Source organism: Leuresthes tenuis, unplaced genomic scaffold (genome assembly GCF_036924035.1).
Source record: "Leuresthes tenuis unplaced genomic scaffold, fLeuTen1.0.hap1 SCAF_22, whole genome shotgun sequence".
NCBI classification, from domain to species: domain Eukaryota; kingdom Metazoa; phylum Chordata; class Actinopteri; order Atheriniformes; family Atherinopsidae; genus Leuresthes; species Leuresthes tenuis.
Genome location: NW_027325376.1, coordinates 26,520,207 through 26,547,582, shown reverse-complemented (window position 1 = coordinate 26,547,582; position 27,376 = coordinate 26,520,207). Strand labels below are relative to the sequence as shown.

The 27,376-nt window shown below is 41.9% G+C and overlaps 1 protein-coding gene across 6 annotated transcripts in view; it reads left to right on the top strand.

Moving 5' to 3' along the window:
* The first annotated feature begins 15,106 nt into the window (after positions 1-15,106).
* Positions 15,107-27,376, top strand: part of LOC140282110 (calcium/calmodulin-dependent protein kinase type II delta 1 chain) — an 85,834-nt gene continuing 73,564 nt past the window's right edge. For 4 of the 6 annotated variants that reach the window (XM_072376680.1, XM_072376678.1, XM_072376679.1 and 1 more), the window contains exons 1-2: positions 15,107-15,386; positions 16,502-16,596. In XM_072376680.1, the coding sequence (XP_072232781.1) occupies positions 15,325-15,386; positions 16,502-16,596 (157 nt within the window). In that variant the 5' untranslated portion in view covers positions 15,107-15,324. The remainder of the gene's footprint in view (positions 15,387-16,501; positions 16,597-27,376) is intronic. The other 2 variants (XM_072376682.1, XM_072376681.1) reach the window with 1 other exon arrangement.

Sequence of the window (27,376 nt, the reverse complement as noted above, 5' to 3'; positions counted from 1 at the left end):
GCTGCACGGGCCGATGCACAGCTCACAATCAGCTTCGCAGCACAACCAAGCGGGAGGAGATTCCCCGGCACGCGGCCACGGCTCCGGATCCTCCACGGCCGGCGACACGGAAAAGGTGACTCAGCGCCAGCGACAACCGGCTGGAGCCAATGGTAACTGTGCTCTGGAAAGCGCAGCAGGTCAAAATCTCAACACAGATCCACAATCACCCAGACGAGAAGAGGCCAGGTGAACCCTGAGAATGACACGGACTCCTCCTCTCTTTCCACGCCTCCTGTGCTTCTTGTTGTGAATCAACGCGAAGGAAGGACTCGAGATTAGGCTGGTACAGATGCTGGGAATGGTGGCGTTGGGTTTGAATGTTCATTGTATGCATAGTAAGGCAAGTCGTTGACGGTTTCATAGATTTCTAATAATGTTATACGATCGTACACCCCCATAGAAGCCACATCATGAATGAAAAATATGAAAAACCCAACAATCAATAATAACTATATGGGCGAACACCATCTTGTTTTTTTTTTTTAAAGGCATAAAGACAATAATTATCACTGAAGTACAAGACTACATTACTGATGTACACACAAAGGAAAGACAGAGGGGTAGAAGGTGACATATAATTAGTATAGTTGGTATAATACCCTTACCAACTGTCTACCTGGACTGCACCTCTACACTTGTGTATTCTAGTGAGTGCTCGGTGTTCGATTGTGTTTGACTGTTGCGACCATTGAGTTCCGTGATCGATTGTTCCTGTCTGATGTTGTTGCCTAGTGATCGAGTAAACGAGTGGTACCACATCCTAGAGTCTGTGCATATTTATTATTATATTATAGGAAACCCACAGCAAACGATAGTATAATAATGTAGCGCTGGACAAACAGCACAACAGAGAGAGACAGAGAGAAAGAGTGAAAACAGCCCCAGCACAATCAGGAGCCGACTCTGATCGTTCACTTCGAACAGCCGTTTCGTTTTTTCGCCCAGGCACATCACTAAAGCTAAAGCAAAGTGTCTGATGGGGTTAGCTTTAGCTGCTACGCCAGCATTTGGCTTATGTTGTAGAGTGTTTGCTTGTTTCTTTTCCTACTGATATCTCTCTGTGACCCCCCAGAAAAGAGCTGTGGGTAGAATAGCGCCGAAGTATTGCTAAAAGACAATGTTTACGTTTACTGGCATTGCCACAGGTATTTTATCCTAAATAGACTTTATACATTTTCTATAACAGTGTTGTGGACATTGCAGTTCCCCGCCTAACCCATAGCAAGTTCTATGCTAAGTGTGTTTTTTTCCCTCACGAGTAGCTGCTTCTAAAAACCAGGCTTACTGGCTAGCTAAATTAGCCACAGTAAGCTAACCATACATAACGATTGAATTAGATGGGCTGTAAAAATGACACTTTTACTCAGCAATTACACTTACATGATCTTAGTCCATGCGAAGGAGACAGTCTTCTGGCACAGCACGACCTCGAAGATATATGGATAGTGGAGCGTCCACATTTTGAGACATGACAATGGATCATGGGGCGCCAAGTTCACAGTGGGAGAAGCGTAAAAATAGGCTAGTATCTTGCGCTATTTTGATAAGACCTTTTCACGATATAACATGAAAATGTCATATCTTGAAATAACGGGATAGTTTCACATTATAACGTGAAAAGGTTGTATCTTAAAATAACATGACAGTTTCACCTATTTAACACGATAAACATATTGTTAAAACGTGAAAAAGATTGTTATAACAATAAACTTTTCACGTAATTAAGTGATACTGAGCCTCTTTTTTTTTCTTAAGGTGACAGCAATAAGCTTCCGTACAAAAGAGTTTGTCCACCATTCAAAATGTTACAGTTCCCCTAAAAGGTGCACAGATTGCACAATGATTAAGTTTTCTTACTGAGTTCTTTACAGACACAGCTTGAGTCTAGCGACGTCTGTCGTCATGTCTACGTTCACAGCTTGACAATCCACACGTGTGACACTGATGATATAACCACAAATGATTATAAGGAGGAACAACAAGCTTGAGGAATACATTAATCTGTGGACAAGAGACCATGAGTTCAGCAATGGTTCTTTGACTTTGACATCATGCAGTAATGGTTAGATTTAGGAGTTTAAAAATACAAAGTTTGGGTCAGAATTAAGATACTTGTTAGGCTGAGATGTTACAAAACACATGGTTAGAGTTTGAATAACATACATGGTAAGGGGTTCCATATTCTGCTGTTTTGGTGCGGGTTACACAAAACGATAGTCTGACCATATAATATAACTTCTTCATTTTGCAGATGTGGACAAACACATTCATTACAGTTAAGTGACCAGACGTCCTCGATGTCCGGGGACAGTCTCCGTTTTGGGTGACCTGTCCCCGACCAAAGCTGTCCCCGAAAATGTCCCCAATTTTGACACTGAATGGGGTATTATTGGGAAAATGCTCGCAGACTCAAAGTAACACCAGTTATCACGGTAGTCATTTAATACATCGCCAGAGACGACTTCATATGATGTACAGACGCAGCAGCGTCAACAACAACAATCAGAGGCGGCAAACAGGAAAGAAAAGGAGACCAGCGGCCGCGATAAATGCTTTGTTGTGTATTACCTTATTTATTTTGTGTGAACTGGCAGTAGACGTGGCTATGAGTGTGTGTGAAGTGATGTAACATTAAAGTAAGTATGATTGTTTTTCTGAATTGAAGACCTAATGTAATGTTATAAAAGTCAGTGAACGTTAACATTATGGCACTGTTTTCATATCTGTCATTACTGAAGTTGTGACGTTAACATTAGCATGAGGTTACCAGGTGATGACATGTTTTTCTCATGTTCTCTTTTTCTCTTATTCTACCCAGGCTCCTGAGGTGGATGAATGTGGAGATAACTGTAATGTCACACATTTTTTGATTGCCACCTTTTGTGTAATGAAAGCTGGTTAAGATGCATGAAAAAGTACTTGTACTTTTTATTTCATAATGATGATATTTGATGATTTTTCACCAATGCAATGAAAATGTCCCCGATTTTCATTTCAGAAATCCAGTCACCTTACATTACAGGTTATCAAGTGAGCCTCGACTTTTCATAAACAAGCTACAACGTTTTTTTCCTGATTTGGATGTTGTCAAATTTTTTGACAATTTGCGGAATGCTCTTACTATCCAGTCAATATAAATCTCATTTGTTCGTCAAAACCAAGCTAAAACACATTAGCTTAGCTTAGCATGCCTCTAAAACTAGTATTGTTCTCATGGTTTCTAACTTATCCTGCCCCTGCCCCTCCACCATCTGACTACTGGATGCCCCCAGACCTCCATACGAGTTTCATTCCCATATTTCACCCGACTCACCCCCTGCTTTTTTACTTATACCAGCTCTTCTCATTCTACTTACTAACCTTTGCTGCCTGGGCGCCCTGACCAGTCTTTAGGGTTTAGTATTCAACACAGCTGGTAAAATAATAAAGCTGTATATTTTCGCCCAGATCAGTCATTATCTAAACATTTTTATTGTTTAAATATAAACAGGAAATTGTGTTGCCTAACCATAAAAAGGGTAATTGTGATGCCTAAATCTCATCAAACAGTGAGTGAAGCAATGAGTAAAACCAAAAAGTGCTCATTGTGCATATCTTAGAGGAACGTTATGTTAAGTTTGGGTAAACACATCCTTACCTCAGCACAAAGTTTTTTTTCTCTTTGACGCACTCCTACAGAAACATTTTAGGTTTTATTGAACAAATTCTAATTGCAGTGACCTGCAGTGAATTTGACATACTGCCTTTTTTCCCCCCCATTAAGTGTTGATCTCTCTGCATTTTTACTTTGTTGGACCTATCTTCAGCAATGTCACTGTGTTCCTGGACCTCAGCAGTTAACTAAGCTAATATAACTTAAATATAATCTTATTCCTGACTAATTAGCAAACAAGGAAAATCCTAATTATTGTTGAAAAATAAAGTTGCAACATTCATACTGAATACCTTTAGCATCCAGTTTCAGAGCTAAAGGAAAGCTTTGTCTTCCAGGTCAGAATGAAGCGCATGCTCCCTCAGCTCTGTGTGTTCTGCCTGTGGGTGCCTGTGTATCACATCCTGTTTGAGCTGACATACCACAGCTGGACTTTTACTTCCTCTTCAACCTGGTTTAAACAGGTTGCGCCATGTTTGATAGACTCATAAATCTTATGATCCTGATAATAGACAGAATTCAAATAAAAACATAAACTGAAATAGATACAGGTTACTTGCAGAAAAAACAACACTTCAGTAACTTAACATTAGTATTGAGGGCCAGACATGGATCTTCTTTCAGAACTTTATTCATTTGTTTCTTGGTTTGATAAATTATCTTTTACTTTTTGTCTTAGGTTTTTCTGAATAAATACACACAAAATTTAAGCACTCATCCACAACCCTCACTTGACGCTCAAATATTAGAAAATTGAGAAAACATATCACAGTTGATTAAAAAAACTAATCAAGCTCTGATATGTTACATTAGAAATGCAATGGACATCATCAAAATAGCAAAAAGTCCTTTGTCCTTTTGGAGTATCATCTGATTACTACGAATCTTTGCCAAGACTAAAGAGAGAAAAAAACGACAGAAAAATGAATAAAAAGATAATCCATTACAAGTGGCACTAGCAAAATGCTCTATGTTTCAAATCAGGTTCAAAGCAAGCAGAGAGGAAGATGGGAAACACAGCCCAAGAGAAGATACTGGAAAAATAAGGAAAAGATGGAAGGAAGGTGAGGAAATGACATGGCAGCCCTCCAAAGATCCTCACAGAAAGAGCAGAGAGCTCAGGCAGGATAATGGAATTAGAGCTACCGCCAACTGACTCCTCCCATGTGCTGTGTCAGACCTCTCAGCTGTTCTCTGCACTGGCAGACATCCAGTCCTCCACAGGATTCATCGTTCCTCATCACTGCCAGTAATGGAGAAAAAAAGACTGGATACATTTTAGTGGTGGAACTTTTAAAGCTCTCCACCTGTCTCATGCCAGGCTGTTGAAGAGAAATCATAGGGAGTGAAGGATTGTTCTGCAGTGTCGTGATCTCATGACTTCTCCTTTTTCCCCCTTTCCTCCTAAAGGAATGTGGAAGGTGGGTTATTGTGTCCAGGACAGTTTGTGTGTTTATAGAAATACGTATTTAAAAGGTCAACTTGTTTGGTAGCATCTCTGCGGTTTATACAGTCAGTTTTGGTAAAAACTGGGGTGCGAAGGTTCAAGTAGGAGAAGAAATAATGACTCACTTTTTCCAATTAAAACATTTAGTTTAATTCAGTTCAAACCCCTTAATGGTAAATGACTTGCACTCACAGTATATGGCACCTTTTAATCTTCTCTATGTTCTACAATGCTCTTTACTGTGTTTTTCATTCATCCATCCACAGAAACACTAATAAAACGCTTCTCATTCTCTATACAGTGAAAAAGAAGTAATCCTAACTCAGCATTTGTGGATCACCAATCACACGTTCGTATTTTTGAGACATTCTTTCCACAAATCCATACAGATCCACAAACAAGTAGCTCGTGATTCACAAAGCATCATCCAGTAGATGGCACTGTTGTTCACTGATGTATCTATGGCTTGGCTCAAGAACGACGAAGAAGATCGCTGATCAGCAGTAACGACATGGAAGTGAAGGGCTCTCAAGTCTCATGCACTGAGCGTGACAGTCACATTTTTCGGCCTTTTGTCACGCTCTCCCGCCACACATTGTATTTCTCACGCTGGAAAAAAATCATAATAAAAATTTCACTGGCGCGCCGCTGTCACTATGGAAACAGCAGGAAACAAGCCGCCCCAATGCAGCTTCTAAATACAGCACGAAACTTCATTTCACCAGTACTTTAATACGAATCACAAGTACTATTGCTACTGCTAGTTTTGTGCAACATGCCAGAAAATTTCCAGATTTTGAGGATGTTGACAACTTTCAATACAATGGACGTCCTTACCGTTTTGAGCCAGAGTATATGGATGAGGAGCTCCTGGAAAGGAGGATGCAGAAGCAGAGAGAGGAACAGCTGGCCAGAGAACAACAGACCGCTGCACGTCGACGAATCGATGTTAACTGGTGGTTATGTTTACCTATGCCAACAGAGAATGAATGCCTTTGTTGCTCCGAGTGGAAGCCAGGAGGCCAGGAAATACACGTCTGGTTATCTCCAGAAATGACTGTCTCACAACCGCAGAGGATTTCGCTGCATTGATAAAACGGGCTGTGGTAGCGACTTTTTTTTACGTGTCCCTAAAGTAAATTGGAAGAACCAGCCAAAGCCTGCAGGACCAAATGGGTAACTTTTGATGTCAAGGCTTTTGTATGCCTTTAGGCTTTGCAGCGTGCATTTACCTGGCCTTGAAATCAGGTGCATATGAATGTCTGAATACTCGATTTCTGGCCACATGTCAGTGTCTGTGGACCAGATGGTTTTGGGGAGCTGGTCTGGATCACTTTCGAGTGTCCATTTTTATTCAGTTTCGCTGTGTCCACCATTATCCTTCACCATGTTGTGGGCGGTTTGTTTTGCCACTCAGTCTGAATGAGGAGGGCGTGTTGCGGGGCGGAAGTAACATAAACGCATACCCTTTATTGTTACGTCCAAGCGGCCAGCCCAACATTTATGGATGGTGTTTGGTGCTAGTCTGTAGTTTTAAAGTTTTAGTTTTATTTCAGCCACCTTTGTGTCGTTTCCAGTCAATCAGCCTAACTGACACGTCCATGTCGTTACTGCTAATCAGCGATCTTCTTTCTTCATCGTTACTAAGCCGAGCCATAGATACATCAGTGAACAACAGCGCCATCTACTGGATGGTGCTTTGTGAATCATGAGCTATTTGTTTGTGGATCTGTGTGGATCGGCGGAAAGAATGTCTCAAAAATACGAACGTGTGATTGGTGATCCACAAATGCTGAGTCAGGATTCACAAACAGAATGTTCAGTTTCACAAATGAATTTTTGTTTTACAAATGGAAAACTATATATTTACAAATACACATATTTGTAAAAAACAACTCACAAGTTAGGAAATAGGAAACTTGTATTTGTGGATAGCAAAACCCGTGTGCAACTCAAGGCTTATTTGTAGATCACCTTCTGTGCATTTGCAGTTATTTTTTAGACAAATTTTGAGACATACAGTATGGTTCAGAGGAAGCAGGCGTTGGGTAGCAGTGACAAAGAAACTTTTTAAGGAGTTTAAAGTGTAAGTGACAAAAAATAGAAACAGCGCATTAATTAAAAGATTTCCTAATAGACGTTTTCTCCTATATATTTGTTACATTAATTATTACATTTCAACAGTGAAATGTGTTACTTTTTACAGTTGAAAGTTAACCTTCCCAATACAGGTAATACATCTATATTCATTTCAAATAATCTTGGTATAGAGCTGATTATTTTATAATAAGTACAGTTTTATTATAACCATCAAATGATAAAAATGAGTTTTATCATGTTTTTATCAGTGTTTTCCTACAGTATTTTAAACACTGAGGAAAAATCTGTGAAGCTCTGATTATCAAGAGTAACTGCAGCAATCCAGCCCTCCGGGTCTTCACATTGATCTTCTCTAAATGCCTCTCCCACCACCAGATGGGAACGCTGGATCGTCTCTTTATATGAACTCCACATGCTGTCTGTAGCTCATGCCAAGACTAAATGAGGGAAAAAATGTACCACTGTGCGTTATAGTTTAAAACTCTTAAACTCCTATTCCACAGTGTGTTGAGTGACACAGAGTAAAAGGAAACCACCTGTGAGCTGGGAGGGTTGAAGGAGGGCAGGTTTATACTGCCAAAGTGACACTCATGTCACTGTGTGTTCCAGTGTGTTGGATGGAATGCAGGCAGATATGACCTGTACTGTACTATAAGTGGAAAAGTGAAAAGGGATGTTCAGTATTTAACATACAATCACAACACTTAAAAAAGGGTGTGCAGGATGTCAATACTCAACATATATTATTTCAAAGTTTTTTGACCATCTGTTCCAGTCCATGTCAAGAACACAGTTACTGTATGTTTTTGAGAAATGGGAGCGTTTTCTTCCACATTGCTCCTCTGCTGCTATGACCTGTCTCACAAACTGAAATAATAGCACCCTCTTCCTGTTTTGTACTTAAAGCAGCCCAGTGAGTTTATTTTTAAGGTGTGCTTGTAGCACACAGAATGTCAAGTACAGGCTATTACTCCCCTGGTCCACCGTGTCCCTTATTTACCATGAATGCAGGTAGGGGAATGTGCTGTCCTTGGTCATTTCATAACTTGGTAATGTGTAAAATCTGAAATTCAGATTGAATTTGAACTGTAGTTTTATGCACTTGTGGGAGCCCATTTGAGAGGAGTCATAGGTGTCTAACTGATTGATTGACAAATGACAGTAAGTAAACACTTGATTTCCACTGGAATTTAAAGAGGAAACGTACCTGTTTGTTTTACAGAGATTCTAAATATTCTCAAACATTTTAGGCTCTATGAAAAAAAATATAGACTCAAGAGTTCAGGCCCAGAGTTTTTTGTCGCTGCTTTTTTGAACGGTCTTAATTTGATCAAAGGTGCAACTTTTTTTTTTATTTGAAAGAAACAAGAAACGAGACACAAAAATAAAGCAAAGCTACTGCTTTTTGGTCTAATCTTTCTTAATAAAACAGTGATAGTGTGTAAGATGTCAAGAGCTGCTGTTCACCTGAGCTTGTATTTCCCTTATTTTAAGACGTGGTAGGGTGTACATGCATTTTGAACATGTCTGGACATCATCAGGCACTTTGTAACTTCTTTTGTGATGTTCTATCAGACTTTTATTGCAGACATCTTTAGTTGTTGCTTGCTTGTTTTGAGGTTTTTGTTTTGCTGAATGCAGGCCAATCACTCAATGTTTTGCAGTCTACCTGTGGGTGTGGTTGAAACAGGCATTTTCAATGCTGGTCAGCATGGTAAATATCTGAGTTCTGTCCAGCAAACCACTTGGGAATAAAGTGGAACAAGTCAAATCTACGTCAGCTTACAATATCCATCCATCTTCTATACCGACAGTCCGTTAATTGGGTAGCGGGTGGGCTGGAGCCTATGCCAGGAGTCATTGGGCGAAAGGCGGGGTACACCCTGGACAGGTCGCCAGTCCATCGCAGGGCCACACAGAGACAAACAACCATGCACGCTCACACTCACTCCTAAGGACAATTTGGATGGTGGGAGGAAGCCGGAGTACCCGGAGAGAACCCACGCATACATGGGGAGAATATGCAAACTCCACAAAGAAAGGCCCCAGGCAGGGATCGAACCTGGAACCTGGAACCCTCTTGCTGTGAGGTGATGGTGGTAACCACCACACCACCGTGCAGCCCAAATTACAATATTAATTCTTCAAATCAATCTTTTTCATTATTTTCTTTTTACAATTGATCTCTAAATTCAGTGAATCACAGCGTCATAATCGGTAGGCTAAAATTAGCTATGTTGGGCCCGGTGCATGAGACACTTAAGAGTATTTTCAAATAGAATAAATGTCTCTGTTTGTCACATCAGACCTGTCTGTCAGATCAGATTTTTTTTCTACTGAAGTGAAAAATCTGTAAATCAAAGAGTAAATGTCATTGTCACATTTATGAGTCCAAAAACTCGAACAAACATTACAAAACAGAAATTAAGCACAAATTTTGAGATACCCCTCAAAACCTCAAACCAGACCTCAGATAAATAAAATTAATCCATGATGTGATCCTACCACTAGAGGGCAGCAAACATCAGGTGTATCCCTTTGCTACTGTCAATTTAAGTCCTAAAAATAGCTCATTGTCATGGTGATGGTGCTGATGCAGATAGATGTAGACAGCTTGGAGATCTTTTTTTTCCTCGAAAGTAACACACAGGTGGTCATCCCTCTCTGAAATGCTATAATGTACAGCAAACAAAACTGAGTGACAGGAGACAATCACCTCAAAACCTCACACCAGACATTACCTGTGTCAGTGATGATGTGATAATGGTGAACACACACAGAGTCCAAAACAGTGAACCCACAGGAAGCAGCCAGTGATTTGTTTTACAACACCACTTCCTCATGAGTAGATTAGAGCAGATTACAGACTAAAAGGGATTAATGGAGATCCATTTAACAGCAGGTCTGCAAGGTGAGCCTGATGAAGCTTTTGTGACATTTTGGCTGTGGTTCTGCTCTGGGTTCTGCTGGATTTCTGGAGGGTTTGTCTTCACAACAGTTGATTCTAAAAAGGTTTATTTGATTATTTTGTGTTTGCTCAGAGACATTAGGATTAACAGCAGTTTTAGAAATACCATGACCTAATTGCTTTGATCAGCCAGTGGCCTCCTACTAATGACTGACCTAGTACCGTGAAGGATGTCATTAGCTGAGAGCGACAGCTCACGTTTGTCTCAGTAACAGTATTTTTCAAAATAGATAGACATGGAGTTAGTATGTGCCTGAAAAAACAATCAAGGAAGACATTTCCATGTGACACCAATGACCATCTCTGACCAGTGCTGAGGAGTAAAAGTCTACTTCCTTTTTTAATAAACTTCCACTCTGTTTTAGAGGAAGATTTGGAATATTTTACTTCACTGCATAAAAGTGATAGCACTAAAAGTTACTTTCAAAATTAGTGTTTGATAAATTACCAAAATACATTCTCAAACCTCTTGTTAGTCTACTGTCTGAGCCCCAGAGAGGTGAAATTATCCAATATGTCAAAATGTATTTCTAAGAACTTTGTGATGTTCTGATACATGATCTATCAGACTCTATCAGACCTTGTGACCTTTTGGAGGTTACAGCTAACCTGAATATCTTTGTTCATTTATGAAAATGAAATCCAGTCTGTGGCAACTAGTTCAATTATTCAAAAGGTAACTTTAATTATTTTCATCAGTCGTTGATGAGATAGCACAGATGAGTTCCCACCCACAGTTCACTAATAAAGCAGACATTTGAGAAACATGTAAGGTTCATGTTATTATGAATAATCGGCTTTAATTCTTGCCCGTTAGCTGCATTACTATTGTATATTAGACATTATTTTTCAGGTTTTATAGCGGTTCACAAATGAACAAGGCACAACAGGTTCTTTTACAGAACTTTAATCGGTATGTACAGTGAACATAAAGCATCTTGCTGATGTTCATACCATCCCAATAGTGAAGCATGGTGGTGGCAGCATCATGTTGTGTCGGTGCTTCTCAGCAGCAGCAGGGAGATATGTTTTAACTTTGTCATCATGTTGTCAAGCATAGACTGAAGGATGAACAAAAGATGGCAATTTGAAATTAGCTGTACAATCCTTATCTACTGATGGAGAAGATACACTTTATTTAGTGTTGGACAGAAATCAAGCTGCGACTGCAGAGGGTTTCTGCTTGTGAAATTTAACAACATTCAATTCTGGTTATTCCTTGTGTGGTGCAGTCAGATGGGTTTGCTCTTTGCAGGATCATTGTTTGTTGAACCAACGAGAGTGAAGTAAGGACTGCATGACCTGCCATCCAAAATTATTTGACCCATTTTTGAGCAAAAGTCTTAAGCCACCCCTTGTTCATTCATATACTGGCAAGAAGATAGGAAATAGGAGAGATGCAGAAATCAATGCAACATGTGCATCTGTTTTCAGAAATAAATAGAAATCCAGTGTAAAGCAAAAATCTCAAAGAGCTTGAAAGTGAATATTTGGTCTGAGCACCTTTATTCTCCAACACAGCCTGAACCCATCCACCCATTTTCTATACCCGCTTAATCTGTCAGACAGGTCGTGGGGGGGCTGGAGTGGTCATCAGGCGAGAGGTGGTGTACACCCTGGACAGATCACCAGTCCATCACAGGGCCACACAACCACACACTCCTAAGGACAATTTTAAAGATACCAGTTAACCAGTTTTTGGACTGTGGGAGAAAGCTGGAGTACCCGGAGAGAACCCACGCATACATACTCCACACAGAAGGGCTCCAGCTGGGAGTTGAACCTGGAACCCTCTTGCTGTGATGCGATGGTGATAACCACCACACTACCGTGCAGTCCCCAGCCTGAAGCTCTTCTTTGGATGTTGGCTGCCTTTTGTTCCGTTCTCTGTCAGATGATCCCACACTGCTTCAATAATGTTGAGGTCCGGGCTCTGGGGAGGATTCATCCCTCCATAAGACCTGTTGCCACTGATTTTCAGTCCACTTCTTGTGTCATTTGGCATAGCTCAGCCTTTTCTCCCTGTTTCCCTTCCTTAAGAATTGCTTCTTGACCCTTCCATGGAGACCATTTCTGATGAGGCTTGGGCCAACAGTAGATGGATCAGCTGAAGGTCCAGATGCATCTCTCAGGTCCTGTGTCAGGTCTTTGCTGGATTTTTTCCTCTTTCTCAAGGAGATCACTTTCAGATCCTGTTCATCTGCTGTAGATAGTTTTTTAGACCACTTCTTCTTTTGTCCTCCACTTGTCCAATTTCCTCAAATGTTTTAAGGACACACTGCACACCATGCTGAGATATGCCAAGTTTTCAGCTAAAGCTTTTTATTTGAAAATGGTCAGGACAATGACTGGACTGAAAATGAGAGAAAAAGCAGTCAATATCCACAGAAAAACCTAGAACATAGAACAAAGTAGGCAAAGGGCGCCATGGAGAAAAGAAGAGTCGTTCAGGGCACAGAAAAGGGAGTGCCGGAGAGCCGAACGGAAATGGCCCAAGTCAAAACTCCAGATTCATTATGAGGTTTATAAAGAAACGCTATGTGTGTTCAACCAGACTTTGTGTAGAATGAAGGAGAGTTATTTTTCTGAAACAACTCTTGTGTCCTCTTTGCTACAGTAAACAGATTAACAAACTCAACAGTTTCACTGCCTTTAGAACTCATTTCTACATCTAAGTGTAATGAGTTTGCAATATTCTTGAATGACAAAGTTCAAGGCATTAAAAATGCAATAATTTCCACAACAAAAATAACTACTCTGCAGCCAGCTAGACACCTGTCACTGACACTTTTCACACCTGTCACTGACAAAACAATCAAAGAGATCATCTGCAGTCTGAGTTCATCGACATGCTGCCTTGATGAGTTGCCCACTAGATTTCTAAAGTCTGTGCTGAGCAGTTTGTTGCCACAACTCGCTCATCTAGTCAACATCTCACTCCAGACTGGAACATTTCCAAAGGCCTTAAAAACTGCTGTAATTAAGCCTCTTCTAAAGAAGAGCAGTCTTGATGCCACAGTACTGAACAACTACCGGCCCATATCAAACCTGCCGTTCTTAGGCAAAGTCCCAGAAAAAGTTGTATACCAACAGCTTTCTGACCTTCTCATGTCTAACAATGTTTTTGATACTTTCCAATCAGGCTTTAGGCCCCACCACAGCACTGAGACAGCTCTGATCAAGGTGACAAACGATATCCGCCTGAACACAGACGCAGGCAAAGTCTCAGTCTTAGTTCTGCTGGACCTGAGTGCTGCCTTTGACACAGTTGACCATGTAATCTTATTACAGAGGTTAGAAGACTGGGTGGGAATCTCTGGTAGTGCTTTAAACTGGTTAAAGTCCTATCCCAAGGACAGGAAGTATTTTGTCGTAATTGGTAACTGTGTCTCAGACCAAATAGCTATGACCTGTGGGGTTCCCCAGGGGTCCATCCTGGGACCCCTATTGTTCAATCTGTACATGCTCCCATTAGGCCAGCTAATACGCAGCTATAATGTGTCCTACCACAACTATGCAGATGACACTCAGATCTATGTGTCATTGACAGCAGGAGAACATGGGCCTGTAGATACATTGTGTCACTGCATCGAACAGAATAGTGTGTGGATGCAAAACAATTTTCTCCAGCTAAATTCAGACAAAACTGAAATCATAGTAGCCCACAGAAACAGAGAAAGTGTTATCAGTCACCTTGAGAATCTCTCTCTAAAAGGTAGAAATCTAGGGGTAATTTTGGACTCAGACCTGAACTTTAACAGCCACATTAAATCAATACCATCAGCAGCTTTTTACCATCTGAAAAACATTGCCAGTATCAAAGGAATAGTGTCTAAACCAGACTTAGAAAGACTAATCCATGCGTTTGTCTCCAGCAGGTTAGACTACTGTAACAGCTGCTCACTGGGCTCTAAACGGGCCGTAAGACAGCTGCAGTACATCCAGAATGCTGCTGCTCGAGTCCTGACTAGAACCAGGAAATATGTACTTTGGGGCTAGCCCATGAAGAGACTTGTACACAAGCAGAGCTGTTTTAAAGTCTATTCTCTGAGCAACAGGAAGCCAGTGCAGAGACCTGAGTACTGGACTAATATGGTCATCTCTGACATGTTAGAGCCATAGGAACCAACTGGGACTCTGAGAACCTCAGGGAGGGGCCTCCTGCTGGTGCCCAGAGTCAGGACTAAACAAGTTGAAGCTGTGTTTCAGCTTTATGCTCCTAAAATCTGGAACAGTCTTCCAGAAGATGTGAGACAGGCCTCAACTCTGACAATGTTTAAATCCAGGCTGAAAACAGTTCTATTTAGCTGTGCATATGACAACTGAAAGTGTTTTATCTACACAATTCAATTTTAAATGATTAATTAATGATTCATTTTTAATAATTTTATTTACCTTCTTATGATTTTATGTAGTTGTTAAGCACTTTGAATTGCCTTGTGTACGAATTGTGCTCTACATGTAAACTTGCCTTGCCTTATTTCATCAAGTCGGACGTGCATTCATTTTCTACTAAATAATATGATAATAATTTTTATATTCTTAAATAGTAATCTTAATAGTTTCCAGAATCCACTTGTCAATTTTGAAAACTTGAGAGCTGTAAATGTTTAGGAAGAAGCACGGACCACAAGTTAAATGAATTAAATTATTAATGATATTTTTTCGGACAATCTGCGGTTTGTTCTTAATTACTCTAAAATGTACACATTTCATTTTCAAGAAATTCAGGCTTCATATGAGGTTTGGCAATAAAAATAATTGATTAAATGTTTCTGCTAAAAGTAACACCATTTATACCGGAACACTCACCTCAAACACTTCAGCAAAAAAACGACTTCACGAGGTTTTATTTTGAAGTTTCTATAACCGGATATGCAAAATGGTCTATTAAATGTCTCTTCACTGCGTTCAACTAGTCCAACTGTAAGCTCCGACTCGTCCCGCGCAGTCCAGCACCATCAGGGGCCATTCACTTCAAACTAATTCCTTCTTTTGCGTTATTATTTTTTTACCTTTGCCCTCCGTAAGAAGAGAAGTGGCACTTTGGTACGCAAAGCGGGCAGGATACAGGAGTATTAAAGCGGCTGAGCTTTCATTTTCCCCAGCCTTAACATGGCTTCAACAACCTGCACCAGGTTTACTGATGAGTACCAGCTGTACGAGGAGCTGGGGAAGTAAGTTCTTCTCATTTAGTGACTTTTCTCATAGAAAGTGTGTTGTGAAGCTTAAGTCTGTTGCGGATTTTCCGGTTGCGGCTTGGATTCAGAGCAACCTCCGCCTACCTGCTCCTACCTTGACGGGCGCAGTTGCGCGTGCGGGCAGGACTGCACGCTGACCGTCGTTTTCGTTTTTCAGGTGCTGTGGTTATCCTTCCAAGTGCTCTAAAGTCGATCTGAACTTTTTGAATTGGTGCTGTTAACTTGCAATTTGAAGCACACACTTCGATGAAAACGTTAAAAAAACCACGTAAACCTGCGGTGAAACGCGGCTTTAGAGGGCACACTGAATCATAGACTGGCTCGCGATAACGTGCTTAAATTGTGCTCCACCTAACCTTAGTCTCAAACGGAGGAAAACTTCAGAAAGAATAAATTTGGATTAAATTCGGTGGTGGTGTTATTAGCAGCGCGTCAGCCGCGCGCCAGCCGCGCGCCTTACCTTCAGTCAGACTGTTGGATAACCCTGCGTCTACAACACAGCAGTGTTTCTAAGTTTTCAGTGTTTGTTAACGCCAGAGGACGCGTTTAAATTGAAAGCTGTCCCGGTCGTTGGTAATCAGGGAATTATCATGCAAAATCAAAACGTGCACCTGCATGAGCTTCTGCTTGCTTTAGGAGGGTGTGGCTCGCAAATCTGGGCATCTGAAACAAGACCTGGACCTTTCAGGGGTGTCACGTTTACACTTGAGATGTGTTATTGACGTGGTAGATCCACTGATTATGATATCAAACTGCAACTTCCCAGAGAGAAGAGGAGGTGTTGCTGTAGCTGGGGTCAAACTGATTCTGTCAAAGCGTCAGAAAAAGGTCATCTTTTCCTCAGAAATTTCTAAAGCACTGCAGTGAGACCCTGACCACACTTATTCCTCATAATGTACTTTAGCCACTACATTCTTATCACATTTCTCAGGGGCTGTATTAGATGTTTGATCTTTGTAGAATAACGCAATGATTACTTCCTCATCAAGTTTTAAAAAGTGAAAGACAGAAGGCAGCACCATCCTCCTTTTTTACAGCTAAATGTGAAGTCATGCCATGCAGCTGCTAATCTGCACCTCTGTGTTCCGTAGGGGTGCTTTTTCTGTGGTCAGGAGATGCATGAAGATTTCCACAGGACAGGAGTACGCTGCCAAAATAATCAACACCAAAAAGCTCTCTGCACGAGGTAAGACGCTGACTGACGAGCATGTGGCTCCTCAGTCGTAGCTGTGAAGCCGTGGCGATAAGTCACTGTAGAACAGTGTATTTGCTCAGAGTGGTTCTGTTTTAGACCGGTCACCCCTCAAACCAACTTCCTCTTTCCTTCTGACTGTGCATGCTTTCTCACACCTCCGCTGTTTGACTCCTCATCATGCGTAGTTGCTGGAAACGGTCAGATTGACACCGCGGCGGGGGCTTCCTCCTCTTGTTTGAAATTCACTTTTATTTTTCGCTGGCCTCCTTTGTTTGCCCCTGCTCTGAGTGGCACCAGCATGACCGGCTTTTTTTGTGACTCATTCTGCGACATCAACCGCTGCCTCTGATTTCTGATGAGCTGTATGTGACTCAGAGCCATATTTCACACTAAAACACATGCCAGTCAAGGCAGCGTTGTGCTAGAGCTGAAAAAAGCCTATTTTTTGTATTTAATTTCCCTCTTCAGAGGAACGTCTGTCTGGCTGTGGGTTCTTTTATTTTGCTCACCTTTATTTATGCTCTTCATGGTTGTCTGTGCAGCGTGGGCTGAGGCTGTCTACATGTTGCCTGCTGATTGATCCCTGCTCAACACGCCATGGACTGAGCACACACACACACAGAAAAGGAGATGGAGAAGTTTGAATAGTTGTGGTGATGGTGATCATACGCTGCAACAGCAGATGCAGCGTCTTGAAAGGGAAGCGGGGGCTTTCCTCACAGCAGCTGCACGAAGAACAGCAAAGTGTGGTTTTTAGAAAGAGCACCAAACAAATAATGTCACAAACTGAAGAGAGAATCCCACCGTGCTGCTGCTGCTGATGGATACAAAGTTCTGCTCACCTGGTGGTTGTAGTTGTTGTGGAGGTAAAGACAGAATCTGAACTTGGTGATCAGAAATGACCCACAGCAGCAGAAGCTGGTGAACACTGCAGCTTTGACTGTATCTGTGGTCCCTGTATTATGACTTGGAGGTGACTGTGTGCAGCTAAAATGCACAGTGTTATGTTTATTGATCAGTTTTTTGCAGAGACTAAAGAAATGATCGACCATCACAACCAAAACTACCTCATCACTCCTGTGTTTCTGTCAGATAATGCAGCACTTCTCAGAGAAAATATTTCAAATGCAGTTTGTCTTTTCCATGCTCAATGTGTTTTACCTTCTCTCTCTCTCTCTCTCTCTCACACACACACACAACAAAGGTCCACTTTTCACCACTTTTGCTGCTTGGCTTGTGCACATTTTTTTTTTTGTCAGCCACTGTTAATTGCTCCAGATGAATTTAATTACAAATGACAAATGATTTCTTGCGATGTGTCATTACGTTTGTCCAGTGCGGTCATGCAGTTCTGCCTTGAATGTCTGTAGGATGGTCAAGTTGTTCCACAGAAAGCAGAAAGCCATCTAACCACTCAGCAGACCAGCTTCTCATTTTCATCAAGTTGCCCAAAAAACTTTTTTTATCAGCAGACAAACTGAGGCAATGGATTTCGTTAGCTTAGGTAAGCTGACGCAGGTGATTGATACATTGGTCAACACCAGCGCTGCCACACGAGATTGGATCTGAACGTCTCTGCATAATATTTACCGCACTGAAGGGGCTGATGGAGAACTGTATTGTGTGTTTCAGTCCCCTGTTCAGGCCATAGAGCCTCTGCAGAGGACCAAGTTTCGCTCCACATTCCCTCCCGACTCATCCAAGTTAAATGAAGGTTATACTCGCGTGTCCTCTCTGTAAACTGAGATCACTTCTGTTGTGAATTGGCGATGTAACAAATTTGCTGATGCTATTCTGCTGCAGTTTATAATTGAAGTATTACTGAAGTTCCTTATTATTTGCCTCCCTTATCACTGTTAATGACTGATGGATGGATGGGGGGGGTTTGGACCTTTTTCAGCTTCTGAAAGAACTCGTGCCAAAAGTATTAGAACCACTGGGCCAAATGAACACACCATGTCCTGTAATCCCACTTTCACGGAGTAAAAACTGACTTCAGTCCAACAGATGAGTCACACAGTTGGTCTTTTTTTTTCTTTGTAAATGCATATTTAAGTTATTGAAAATGCCAACAGGATTTGGCTTGCAGGTGCTTCAGATGAGCTGTCGTCTGCGGTGGTGTTCAGGAAGAACAGTACTGTTAAACTGTCTCCTGAAGTGCACCGACGACAATGAAGGCCATGTTCAGAGAGGGGAAACCCCAGAGTCACTGTCAGCACTGCCGCTGTGCCGTGAGAAATCCTAAACAGGGTGTTCCATCTTTTAACGGAGGATTTTTCCAAGGAACACTTCTCCTACCAGTGCATTCAGTCAGGAAGTCTTTCTGGCAGCAGTCTTTGTTTTTTGGAAAGGACAGTTACAGAATCAGCTGACCAGCCGAAGCCTGAGTGTAAAACACGTTGCGTCAGATCTGTAAGGCCTGCTCTCTGCTCACCGGACAGCATAACTAATCTCTGAAAGGCTACCGAACACTAGAACAAAATGAGAATATAAACGTTTGCAACATATTGAAAAAAGAACTTGGATTGGGACGACTTTGTGTGGAAGTCCAGCCGGGGTCAAATAAACAAGATGTCATAAATGTGTTTTGAACTTAAGCTAATGCTCAGGTTTCTTTTGTACCATTGTGGTTTTTACATGCCGAGCAACCACCACAGCCGTGATAAAAGTGTTCACTTTTTTGTACTGAACTGCTCAATAAGAATATCACTTTTAAGCTTTGACATTAGACTTTGGTGCAACGTTGAGCGCTGCTGCTGGTGCACAGCGGTGGAGGTTTAAAACTTAAAATGATGAGGCTAACTGTCACGCTCCATCATTGTGTTTAGTGACTATTGTGCGTTTCAATGTGAGAACATAACGCGAAGGCCCAAACTTGTCTTTCATTTTTCTCTTTTATGGTGAAGAAATTCCACCCAGAAGCATCTTGGTGTATAGCCCGTGCGCGGTTTCGACTAGCCTAGACTCAGATGTAATGCATCGGAGACTAATCTGCCGATCTTAAAATGAAAACGGTCCGATTCTGGCCCTGTTCTTCATCTTTGGGTCCAGGGGTTGGTATTTTAGACTCATGCAGAACTTACTGTCAGTGTTTCCTTCATCAAATAGCCTACATCCTGATTATAAATTTGTGGAATTCAGAAAGTCTTTTAGTGGTTTGTGCCTCAGAGCAGTTTTAGAAATGTTGTTGGACAAGGTGTCAACACATCTAATTTTCAAAGACTTTGAGCATGACTGAAGTTTGAGTGTTAGTGCATCATTTATCCTGTGTGCCTCCCTTCAAAACAATAGCCCTATATCAGGAGCATCCACTCCATGGAAGCGAAACATGTTCCACATGTACGGGATTGAAAACCTGTCCTTAGTGGCAGCACGGGCCTGTGAAGAGAAAACTGGGGCAGCGGTTAAGCACAAACACACTGATGCTTGGAGTCAGTGTAGTGGAAATGACAACATGACAAACCCACTAGGCTGTGGAAAAGCCAGCTTTGCTCCAGGAGCTAGTCACTCTGTCGTTTTAGCTTCTGGAAAATACCCGTGGCCCCAGCTGTGCACGGTGAACTCCTCATTCCCATGGAAACAAAAAAGATGGGCAGCTAAATTTAGTCTGTGGGGTGATAACGCAGCTGCAGTATTACTGTAAGACTATTACAGTCTTTGTGAATGAATCTCAGCTCAGACACATTGAGCTTAACAGTGAAGATGTTATTTCGTGAAAGCTGAACAGGCTTTTTTTGCTCGAGCTTCATCCAGCATCCTGTTTACTCACTGTCACACACATCTACACTCCAAACGTAGCTCTGCATGCCTCAGCAAACTGTGGACCCCTCAGCCCTGTGCTGTATGAGGCTGGTACCAAAATCCTTCCTACGCCATCCCCACCGTACACACACATTTAGAGAGGGCCTAAATGAAGTGCTCTATCTGACGTGTGTGTGTGTGCCATGCCAGCAGCTGGCTTAGTGGCTAATGTCAGCGGCTCAATGTGCCATTTCCACAGTACCCTGCTAAGAGTGGACATGAAAGAGATGGGTCAACAGAGATATATTGTGTGTGTGCATGTTATAAAAGGAAGGAGAAGATGTGACATAAAGCAGAGCTGTCAGCAGTGTGTACAGCCTAAATGGTATTTGAGTGTGTCTTGTCATTGTATTCACAGCTCGTCCCTCAGGTCTTGGCTGACCCATATGGCCCATGAGTTTGACGTCCAGTGAGCTCTTCATACAGGCTCTGACTCGGTGTCCTCGAAGAGCTTGTCCTTGTGTCTCTGTCTCCACTTAATAGTCAGGCTTTCACATCTAAATAGTGTCCACTGAGCCTAATTGCTTTTGTCAAAGACCATAAGCTCATTGGACTTAATGTTCGACACCATTTCAGGGCGGCTGTAGCTCAGGAGGAAGAGCAGTCGCCCATCAATCGAAAGGTTGGTGGTTCGACTCCGCCTTCCCTGGGCTGCATGTCGAAGCGTCCTTGGACAAGACATGCACATTGCCTACCTGTCCTGAGCTTTTCCAATAGGTGTCTGACTCTTTTTTTATGTTTAAACCAATGACTCAACCCCACTTTGGAAGTAGGAGAGAGTAAACCAGATAACGTGATAGCCGGTACGTGTTCATATGAAAATGATTATACAGATAATTGGTCATGATGTTTGGTTTTATAGTTGCAAACATCCTGCCTTTGTGCTGAATATTGTATTTCTTTTCCGTGTTAGACAGTAAATACACAGTGAAATCAGCATTAACTTCATAATGATAAGTTAAAATGAAAAACTTTTACCTACTAGATAAAGTTGTAACATTAACCAAAGATTGTCCAGTTCCAGCCTTCCTCAGTGAAGGTTTTCACTTTCTTTCCATCACCATGTAAGAAATGCTTCATGTCCATGCAGTGTGATTTCTTGCTGTCACCAGTGTGAAAAAGGAGAATTTGCTCTTTAATTTCCAAAATAAAATAATTCATGCAAAATATTACAATATAATATCAAGTAGAGCTGCCAGGTAGAACCAGTTAGTCAATAACGAATACTGGACAACATGATTGGATAACATGTCTCATAGCTTCTGACGTGTCAGTCTCTCATCTGGTCCAATGTCTTCAAAGATGGTGTCTAGCAACATAAATGGATGAATAACAGGTGCTCAGTCCACATAGTCGTTTACCAGTATCGGCAACTATTTAGTTTTAATTTGTATCTACCAGAAAAAGCTGTGTATGATTTCTTGAATTTTTAAAAGCTGTAATTGTGGCAGTCAGCTTGGTTTTGCCGACTTTGGAATCCTGCAATGTAGTATTAATGTAGCATTTGTCAACTTCTTTAAGTTTATTTTACTGTTTTCTGTTTGTCTGTTGCCGACTGTTAGTAGCTGCAGCAATGCTACTTTAAGTAATGTTCATGTTTGGAGAGTGTCTGATAACTTGACCCATAACTAAAAAGTCAGATGCTAAAAAGCTGTTCCACTCCCTGCTCTGACAAACTTTCAGAGAATTCTGAAAGTCTGAATTTAGTTTTGCACAAACATAAAAAAACTGAATGTTTTAACCATCTATGAATGACTCTGCTGAGACATGGGCCTCGAGAGCTTCCGTAGTGTCCTCTTTGAAGCGTGCACGCTATAAAAATTCAGAGCTGAAAGGGAAATTCAACATGAAGATTAACAGTAGGCCATGGAGAAGTGTTTCTATGTTAATCATAATTCAGCTCAGACTTCTGTTTGTGGAAGTGATGCAAAGCTGCTCACAGCCATCTAAAAATAGCTCATTAGATCTATGCAAGAAAGTGTGAAAAACGGAAATCAGGCTGCCATGTAATGGAGCGAGTGTCAGCAGGCGTGAGGACTCCCCAGTCTGTGTTTAAGGGTATTTTTCATCTATCTGCCCAGTTTCCCCGTCAGTCAACTGGCAAGGCTCATCGTTGCAGCTTTTCTTTTTTGTAAAAAGTCTTAATTGGTGTTATTTCCACTTCAGTCCCGAGTAACTGAATTCAAGCTGGAGAACAAGTGAGAACATGATGAGTGAAAAACGGCAAGAGCATGAAATCTGCACAAGGTAAACACAAATATCAGCATAACGTGCTGTATGAAACAGAAGAGACGCTCTTCTTCTGTTATTCAGAAAAATGGTTTCTATCCGTTTACTACGGGCTCATTTGAATGTGAAAATGCACTGCTTTTGCTTCTCAGTCGGGCAGCAGCAGTTGATGGGTATCGACTATTTGAAATCCAGTGGTAGGTGCTGAGCAGATTTATATGCTAACAGCCACTCAGAGCCCACAGGAGCCACCTCATCAGTACTGATAAGCTTGGAGTTATATTACTGGATGGATTTCTGTGCATTAGAGCCTCACTCTGTCTAAAGTTAAGCATTGTTTGGGGAGTCAGCCTTGGTGAGGGGAAAAATAATTTTTTTTTGTTTTGTTTGCTAAACTCCAAAGAGAGCTGTCTGGTCTCTGATGACGACATTTAAAGCTCTGCCCCTGAAACTATGAGCATTTATCTGTACTGAGGCATTAGGCCAAGCAAAGTAGCCCAGAACCTTTTCCCAACCAAGCCAAGTCCCCCGTGCTCTTCATGGGGTTTCTGAAGCTCCCTTAGCCAGGTGGTTTATACTCTACAATCTATTCAGTATTTTTTGGAACAGCCAATAACATGGGTTCATCCTGGAGTTCCCTCAGAGAAAAGGCTTCAGAAGGCCTGAACCACGTGAGCTGCATTCTTTTTGATGTGCAGGAGCGATGGCTTTACGACAGCTCGACGTCCCCGTGGATGTTGTTGTGGAGGATAGAGTAGATGGACTGACCTTTGCAGCCTCTTATGGGGAATTTCTTAATGGGAACTACATAGAAACATATTACATGTCCGCATACACAGAATGCCCCACGACAACAAGTTGTGAGATCCTCTTATACCTCCTGATAACATTCTGTGCACACGTGGCCAAAACTCAATCTCCGTCCAGCACCACTGGGTCTGAGATTGCCACAACAGCTTAGCACCTTGACAGAGAACATTCTGACCCTAAATAGTCAGCGGCCCGGCTCCCTCCCACAATGCCTCAGCCTGTTACTAAACATGAGTTTACCGACTCTGTGGGAACTGAGCTCTTTTTGTAACTTATCCTTGACCTAAAATTCTATTCTTAAAATTTAAACGCCATTGGTGAATGGAAAGCTTTGATTTATGCTCGGGTGCTGTTTGATTGTTTCGCACAGTCGTGCACACCTCTGCAGCAGTCTGTATTTTAGCATCGAGTGGATCCAATCATCAGAGGAAATCTGCACCAGCAGAGCTGTGATTGTGAAGGTGCAGCCCAGGCTGCTTTTGTTGTCTCAGGATTTGGTTTTAGATTTTAACGGCATCATTCGACCATCACCCTCCAACAGGCTCTGATGTGTTTTGCAGCCGTGTGGGAAGGAGCACTGGTTGAAATGGTAGTGCTCTGCTGGAAAATGGTGGATTGGTTTCTTCTGGTTGGAAGAAGTCATTCCTTCATGTTAGCCAGCGCTCAGTTTTTCTACTGTCCAGAAACTGGGAGGACCCTCCCAACTTAGTGTCATCCTCTGAGGAAACAGGGATGAATTGGAGTATTCCCTTTGGGCTTTATTCTCAATTCCTCATTTAGCCAAGTAGGGCAGGCTCTTGAGGGAAAGGCTGTCGGCTTTAATTAGGGCTTCTGTCAGACTGAGAATCTACAGACAGCATCTTCCAGAGGTGCGCTCCTCTTCCTTAATAAACCCCTCTGTTGGCTCCGTGAGAAGACAAGGCCAGGCTCTCTCTGTCCCTCTGAGGCCTTCAGGCTCTTTGGAACTGTATTGCTTTTCCTCATGTTTCTGTCACTGTCTTTCCTCCAGTTTCCATGAATGGAGAGGAGGAGGTCATTAATCTGTAATCTATGAATCTTTTTGTTTTATTGTTTTCTAGGTAGATAAAGCTTGTGTGCGTGTGTGTGTCCCATGATAATTTCCAGAGGGTCCCTCAAGTCTCTTTTCTCTGAGTAAACACCTTCCTGCTCTGTATACTGTCTTCATGTAATGCTGTGCTGGGCTACGAGTGTGTTAGCTATATTTTTTTCTTCACTCCAGGTTTTTTTCATCCAAGAGTAGAAAATGAAATGAAGGTCTTTGTTTTTTAGGTTAGTCCTCATCAGTTTCAGAAAGGTGTAGAGAAATTAAGACTGAGAGGATATGAAATTCTGTGCATATTCATACTTATATTTACAACTATTAGTATTTTTTCTTTATTTAGCCATGTACTCTGCAATTCTGAATACTGATTATCACAACTTCTGCTTGGTCACATTGTCTCCATACATCTGCCTTGTCTGTAGCTGATCTTACAGCTCCACTGGTCCATGGCACAAAGCATTCTGTTTCTCTATAAAAGCTCAAACATTGTGCAATGATTGTTTCCATCTCTCACATCCTTACAGAGACAGAGCAAACATCTTGTTTTGAGGATCTTTCACTTCTCTTATACACAGTTTGTCACGAGCTGTTTTCTTGAAAAGAAAATAGGACTGCAAATAGGACTGCAAAAATATTATCCCGATATTATTATTTTAATGGATGGATCAGCTAAATAACAATGACTGCAACATAAAACAAATACAATTAGACTTTAGAATCCAAGTAAAGTACTGAAACTACTGTTGTGATCTCTTTGCTTCGTTTTCAATGCTTTTCAAGTGGCGGGTGGCCGCCACAAATGATAAGATGATACTTTTGTTTTAGAAGCTTGCACCGTAAGAACAGGTACACCGAGTCATATCCACCCACATTTTCAGGTGATTAAACAAAATACTGATACCAAAGTTTGCACATCTGTTCATCAGTTTTACTGAATCCAAACCCCATCAGTCAGTGGGTCCACATGATGAGATTAACTGGATTATAGCTATAGTTGGGTTATGCTCCTTATCTGAGGGTAATTATCCTTGGATATATGGTGGTGAATGAATTGAATCACTGGCACAAAGCATGCAATGCCACAGTAGATAGGTGGTGCTGTACCCATTTTAACTACCGCTAATAGAGCCACTTCCTGTTGACGTCTTCACCAACGACAACAACAAAACTAAGGCATTCGAGAAAGATGGCGAACGAAGAGCGAGATGAAGCTGCGTCCCTCTACATCTGTGATGAGCTGGTTATGGCACAAACGTGATGCCCAACGGCGCATTCTCCATTGCGTTGTTTGTTTCTTTCTGACGGCAGCGACAACAACAGTAATATAGTCTCCTCCCGGGAAAAAATCTCGAGCATGCGCAGAATGCTCGATCCGATTCACTGTAGTCTCCAGGCAAGTTAAGTGGGCAATCGGATCGAGTTATCCCGGGGTCTTAACCCTCTAAGCGCTATGGTCGACTTAAGTCGACAAGATGGCGCCTTGAATAAAACGGCCCATTATGGCAAAAATAACGTCATATTTTGTTCCTACTCTCCACTTCTGGTTGGCAGACATGTCAAACTTCACCTTTGACGCAAAAAAACGTCATCCTTCAATGTAATTTTTTCGAGCTACAGCAAGTTGAATCAGTATGACTTCTTCACCGAGCGAGTATGTCATTGAGCTACAGCATTAGCGAGTATTTTTTTCCAATAATCGCACAATGTCCACTAAAAAGTTTACCTGCAAAGAAGCGCTGGATCTTCTATTCGATAATCCTTTTTCTGAAGGGGAAAATCTACCTTCAGAAGATGACGGTCAGCTGTTAGCTAGTCCCGCTAGTGGCGATGCGTTCCCGCGCCGCGTCCCTGCCTCATCAGCAGTCGGACAAAGTGTTTTCCCTACACCAAACACCAACTTCAGATCCTTTGCCCAGCAATGTTGGTGGTGAGGAAAATATTTCAGGGGGTCTAAGTTTGCATCGAGGAGTTAGCAGGCGTGGTCGTACTGGAGGGAACGAGGCTGGGAGTAATGTGCGTGTTCGGTCTTTTTATCGAGCTCGCCATGTGAACGCTGGGCTTTCTGACACGGTGCCTTCACAAAGTGTCCGCTATCGCCCAGCCAGTAGCTTGACAAATCTGATGGACATGTCAGACTTGGTCGAAGTGTCAGTGGGAGAGCTGGGGGAAAACGTAGCGGCGCAGTTCATCCATGCTGCGTTCACTGAGCGCGTGTTGGCGCACTTGGTGGAGACATGACAGGAGCGCATTTAGAGGCAGACGCGCTGTCTCACAGTGCAGAGCCAAGTCAGTCAACATGCGTCTCACTAAGCCAGGTTATGGACATGCAGGCTTTGAGTATTTGACTGATGAGGTGGGGTACCAAAATTAGATAAAGCCATTTGATGAAACAGTTGGATATCAGGGGGACAGAGAACTATCCAATGCTGATTCGGCCCTAGATTTTTTGTCACTTTTTCTCAATGATGATTTCTGGAATTTATTGACTGTATAAACAAACCGTTATGCCCATCAGTTTTTAGCCTCCCATGAAATCAAGCCACATTCAAGATTTCACCAGTGGTCTGATGTAACTGTCAGTGAAATCGAAAACGCATCAGGACAAAACACACTACCAGTGGGTACAGATGAATAAATACACCTGTGTGTGTTGATGATTATAATTCATTCATGGGGTGCGTTGACACTGCAGATCAAAGAATGAAGACCTAACTCTTTCCCCACAGATCAAGAAAGTGATATAACAGAATTTTCCATGCTATTCTTGGCATAAGTATGGTGAATGCTCATGTAATTTACTGAAGCTGTATTCCAGCTCCTAACAAGTTTCTGAAGGTCTTTGTGCAAGACGTAGTAACTGGTTTACTG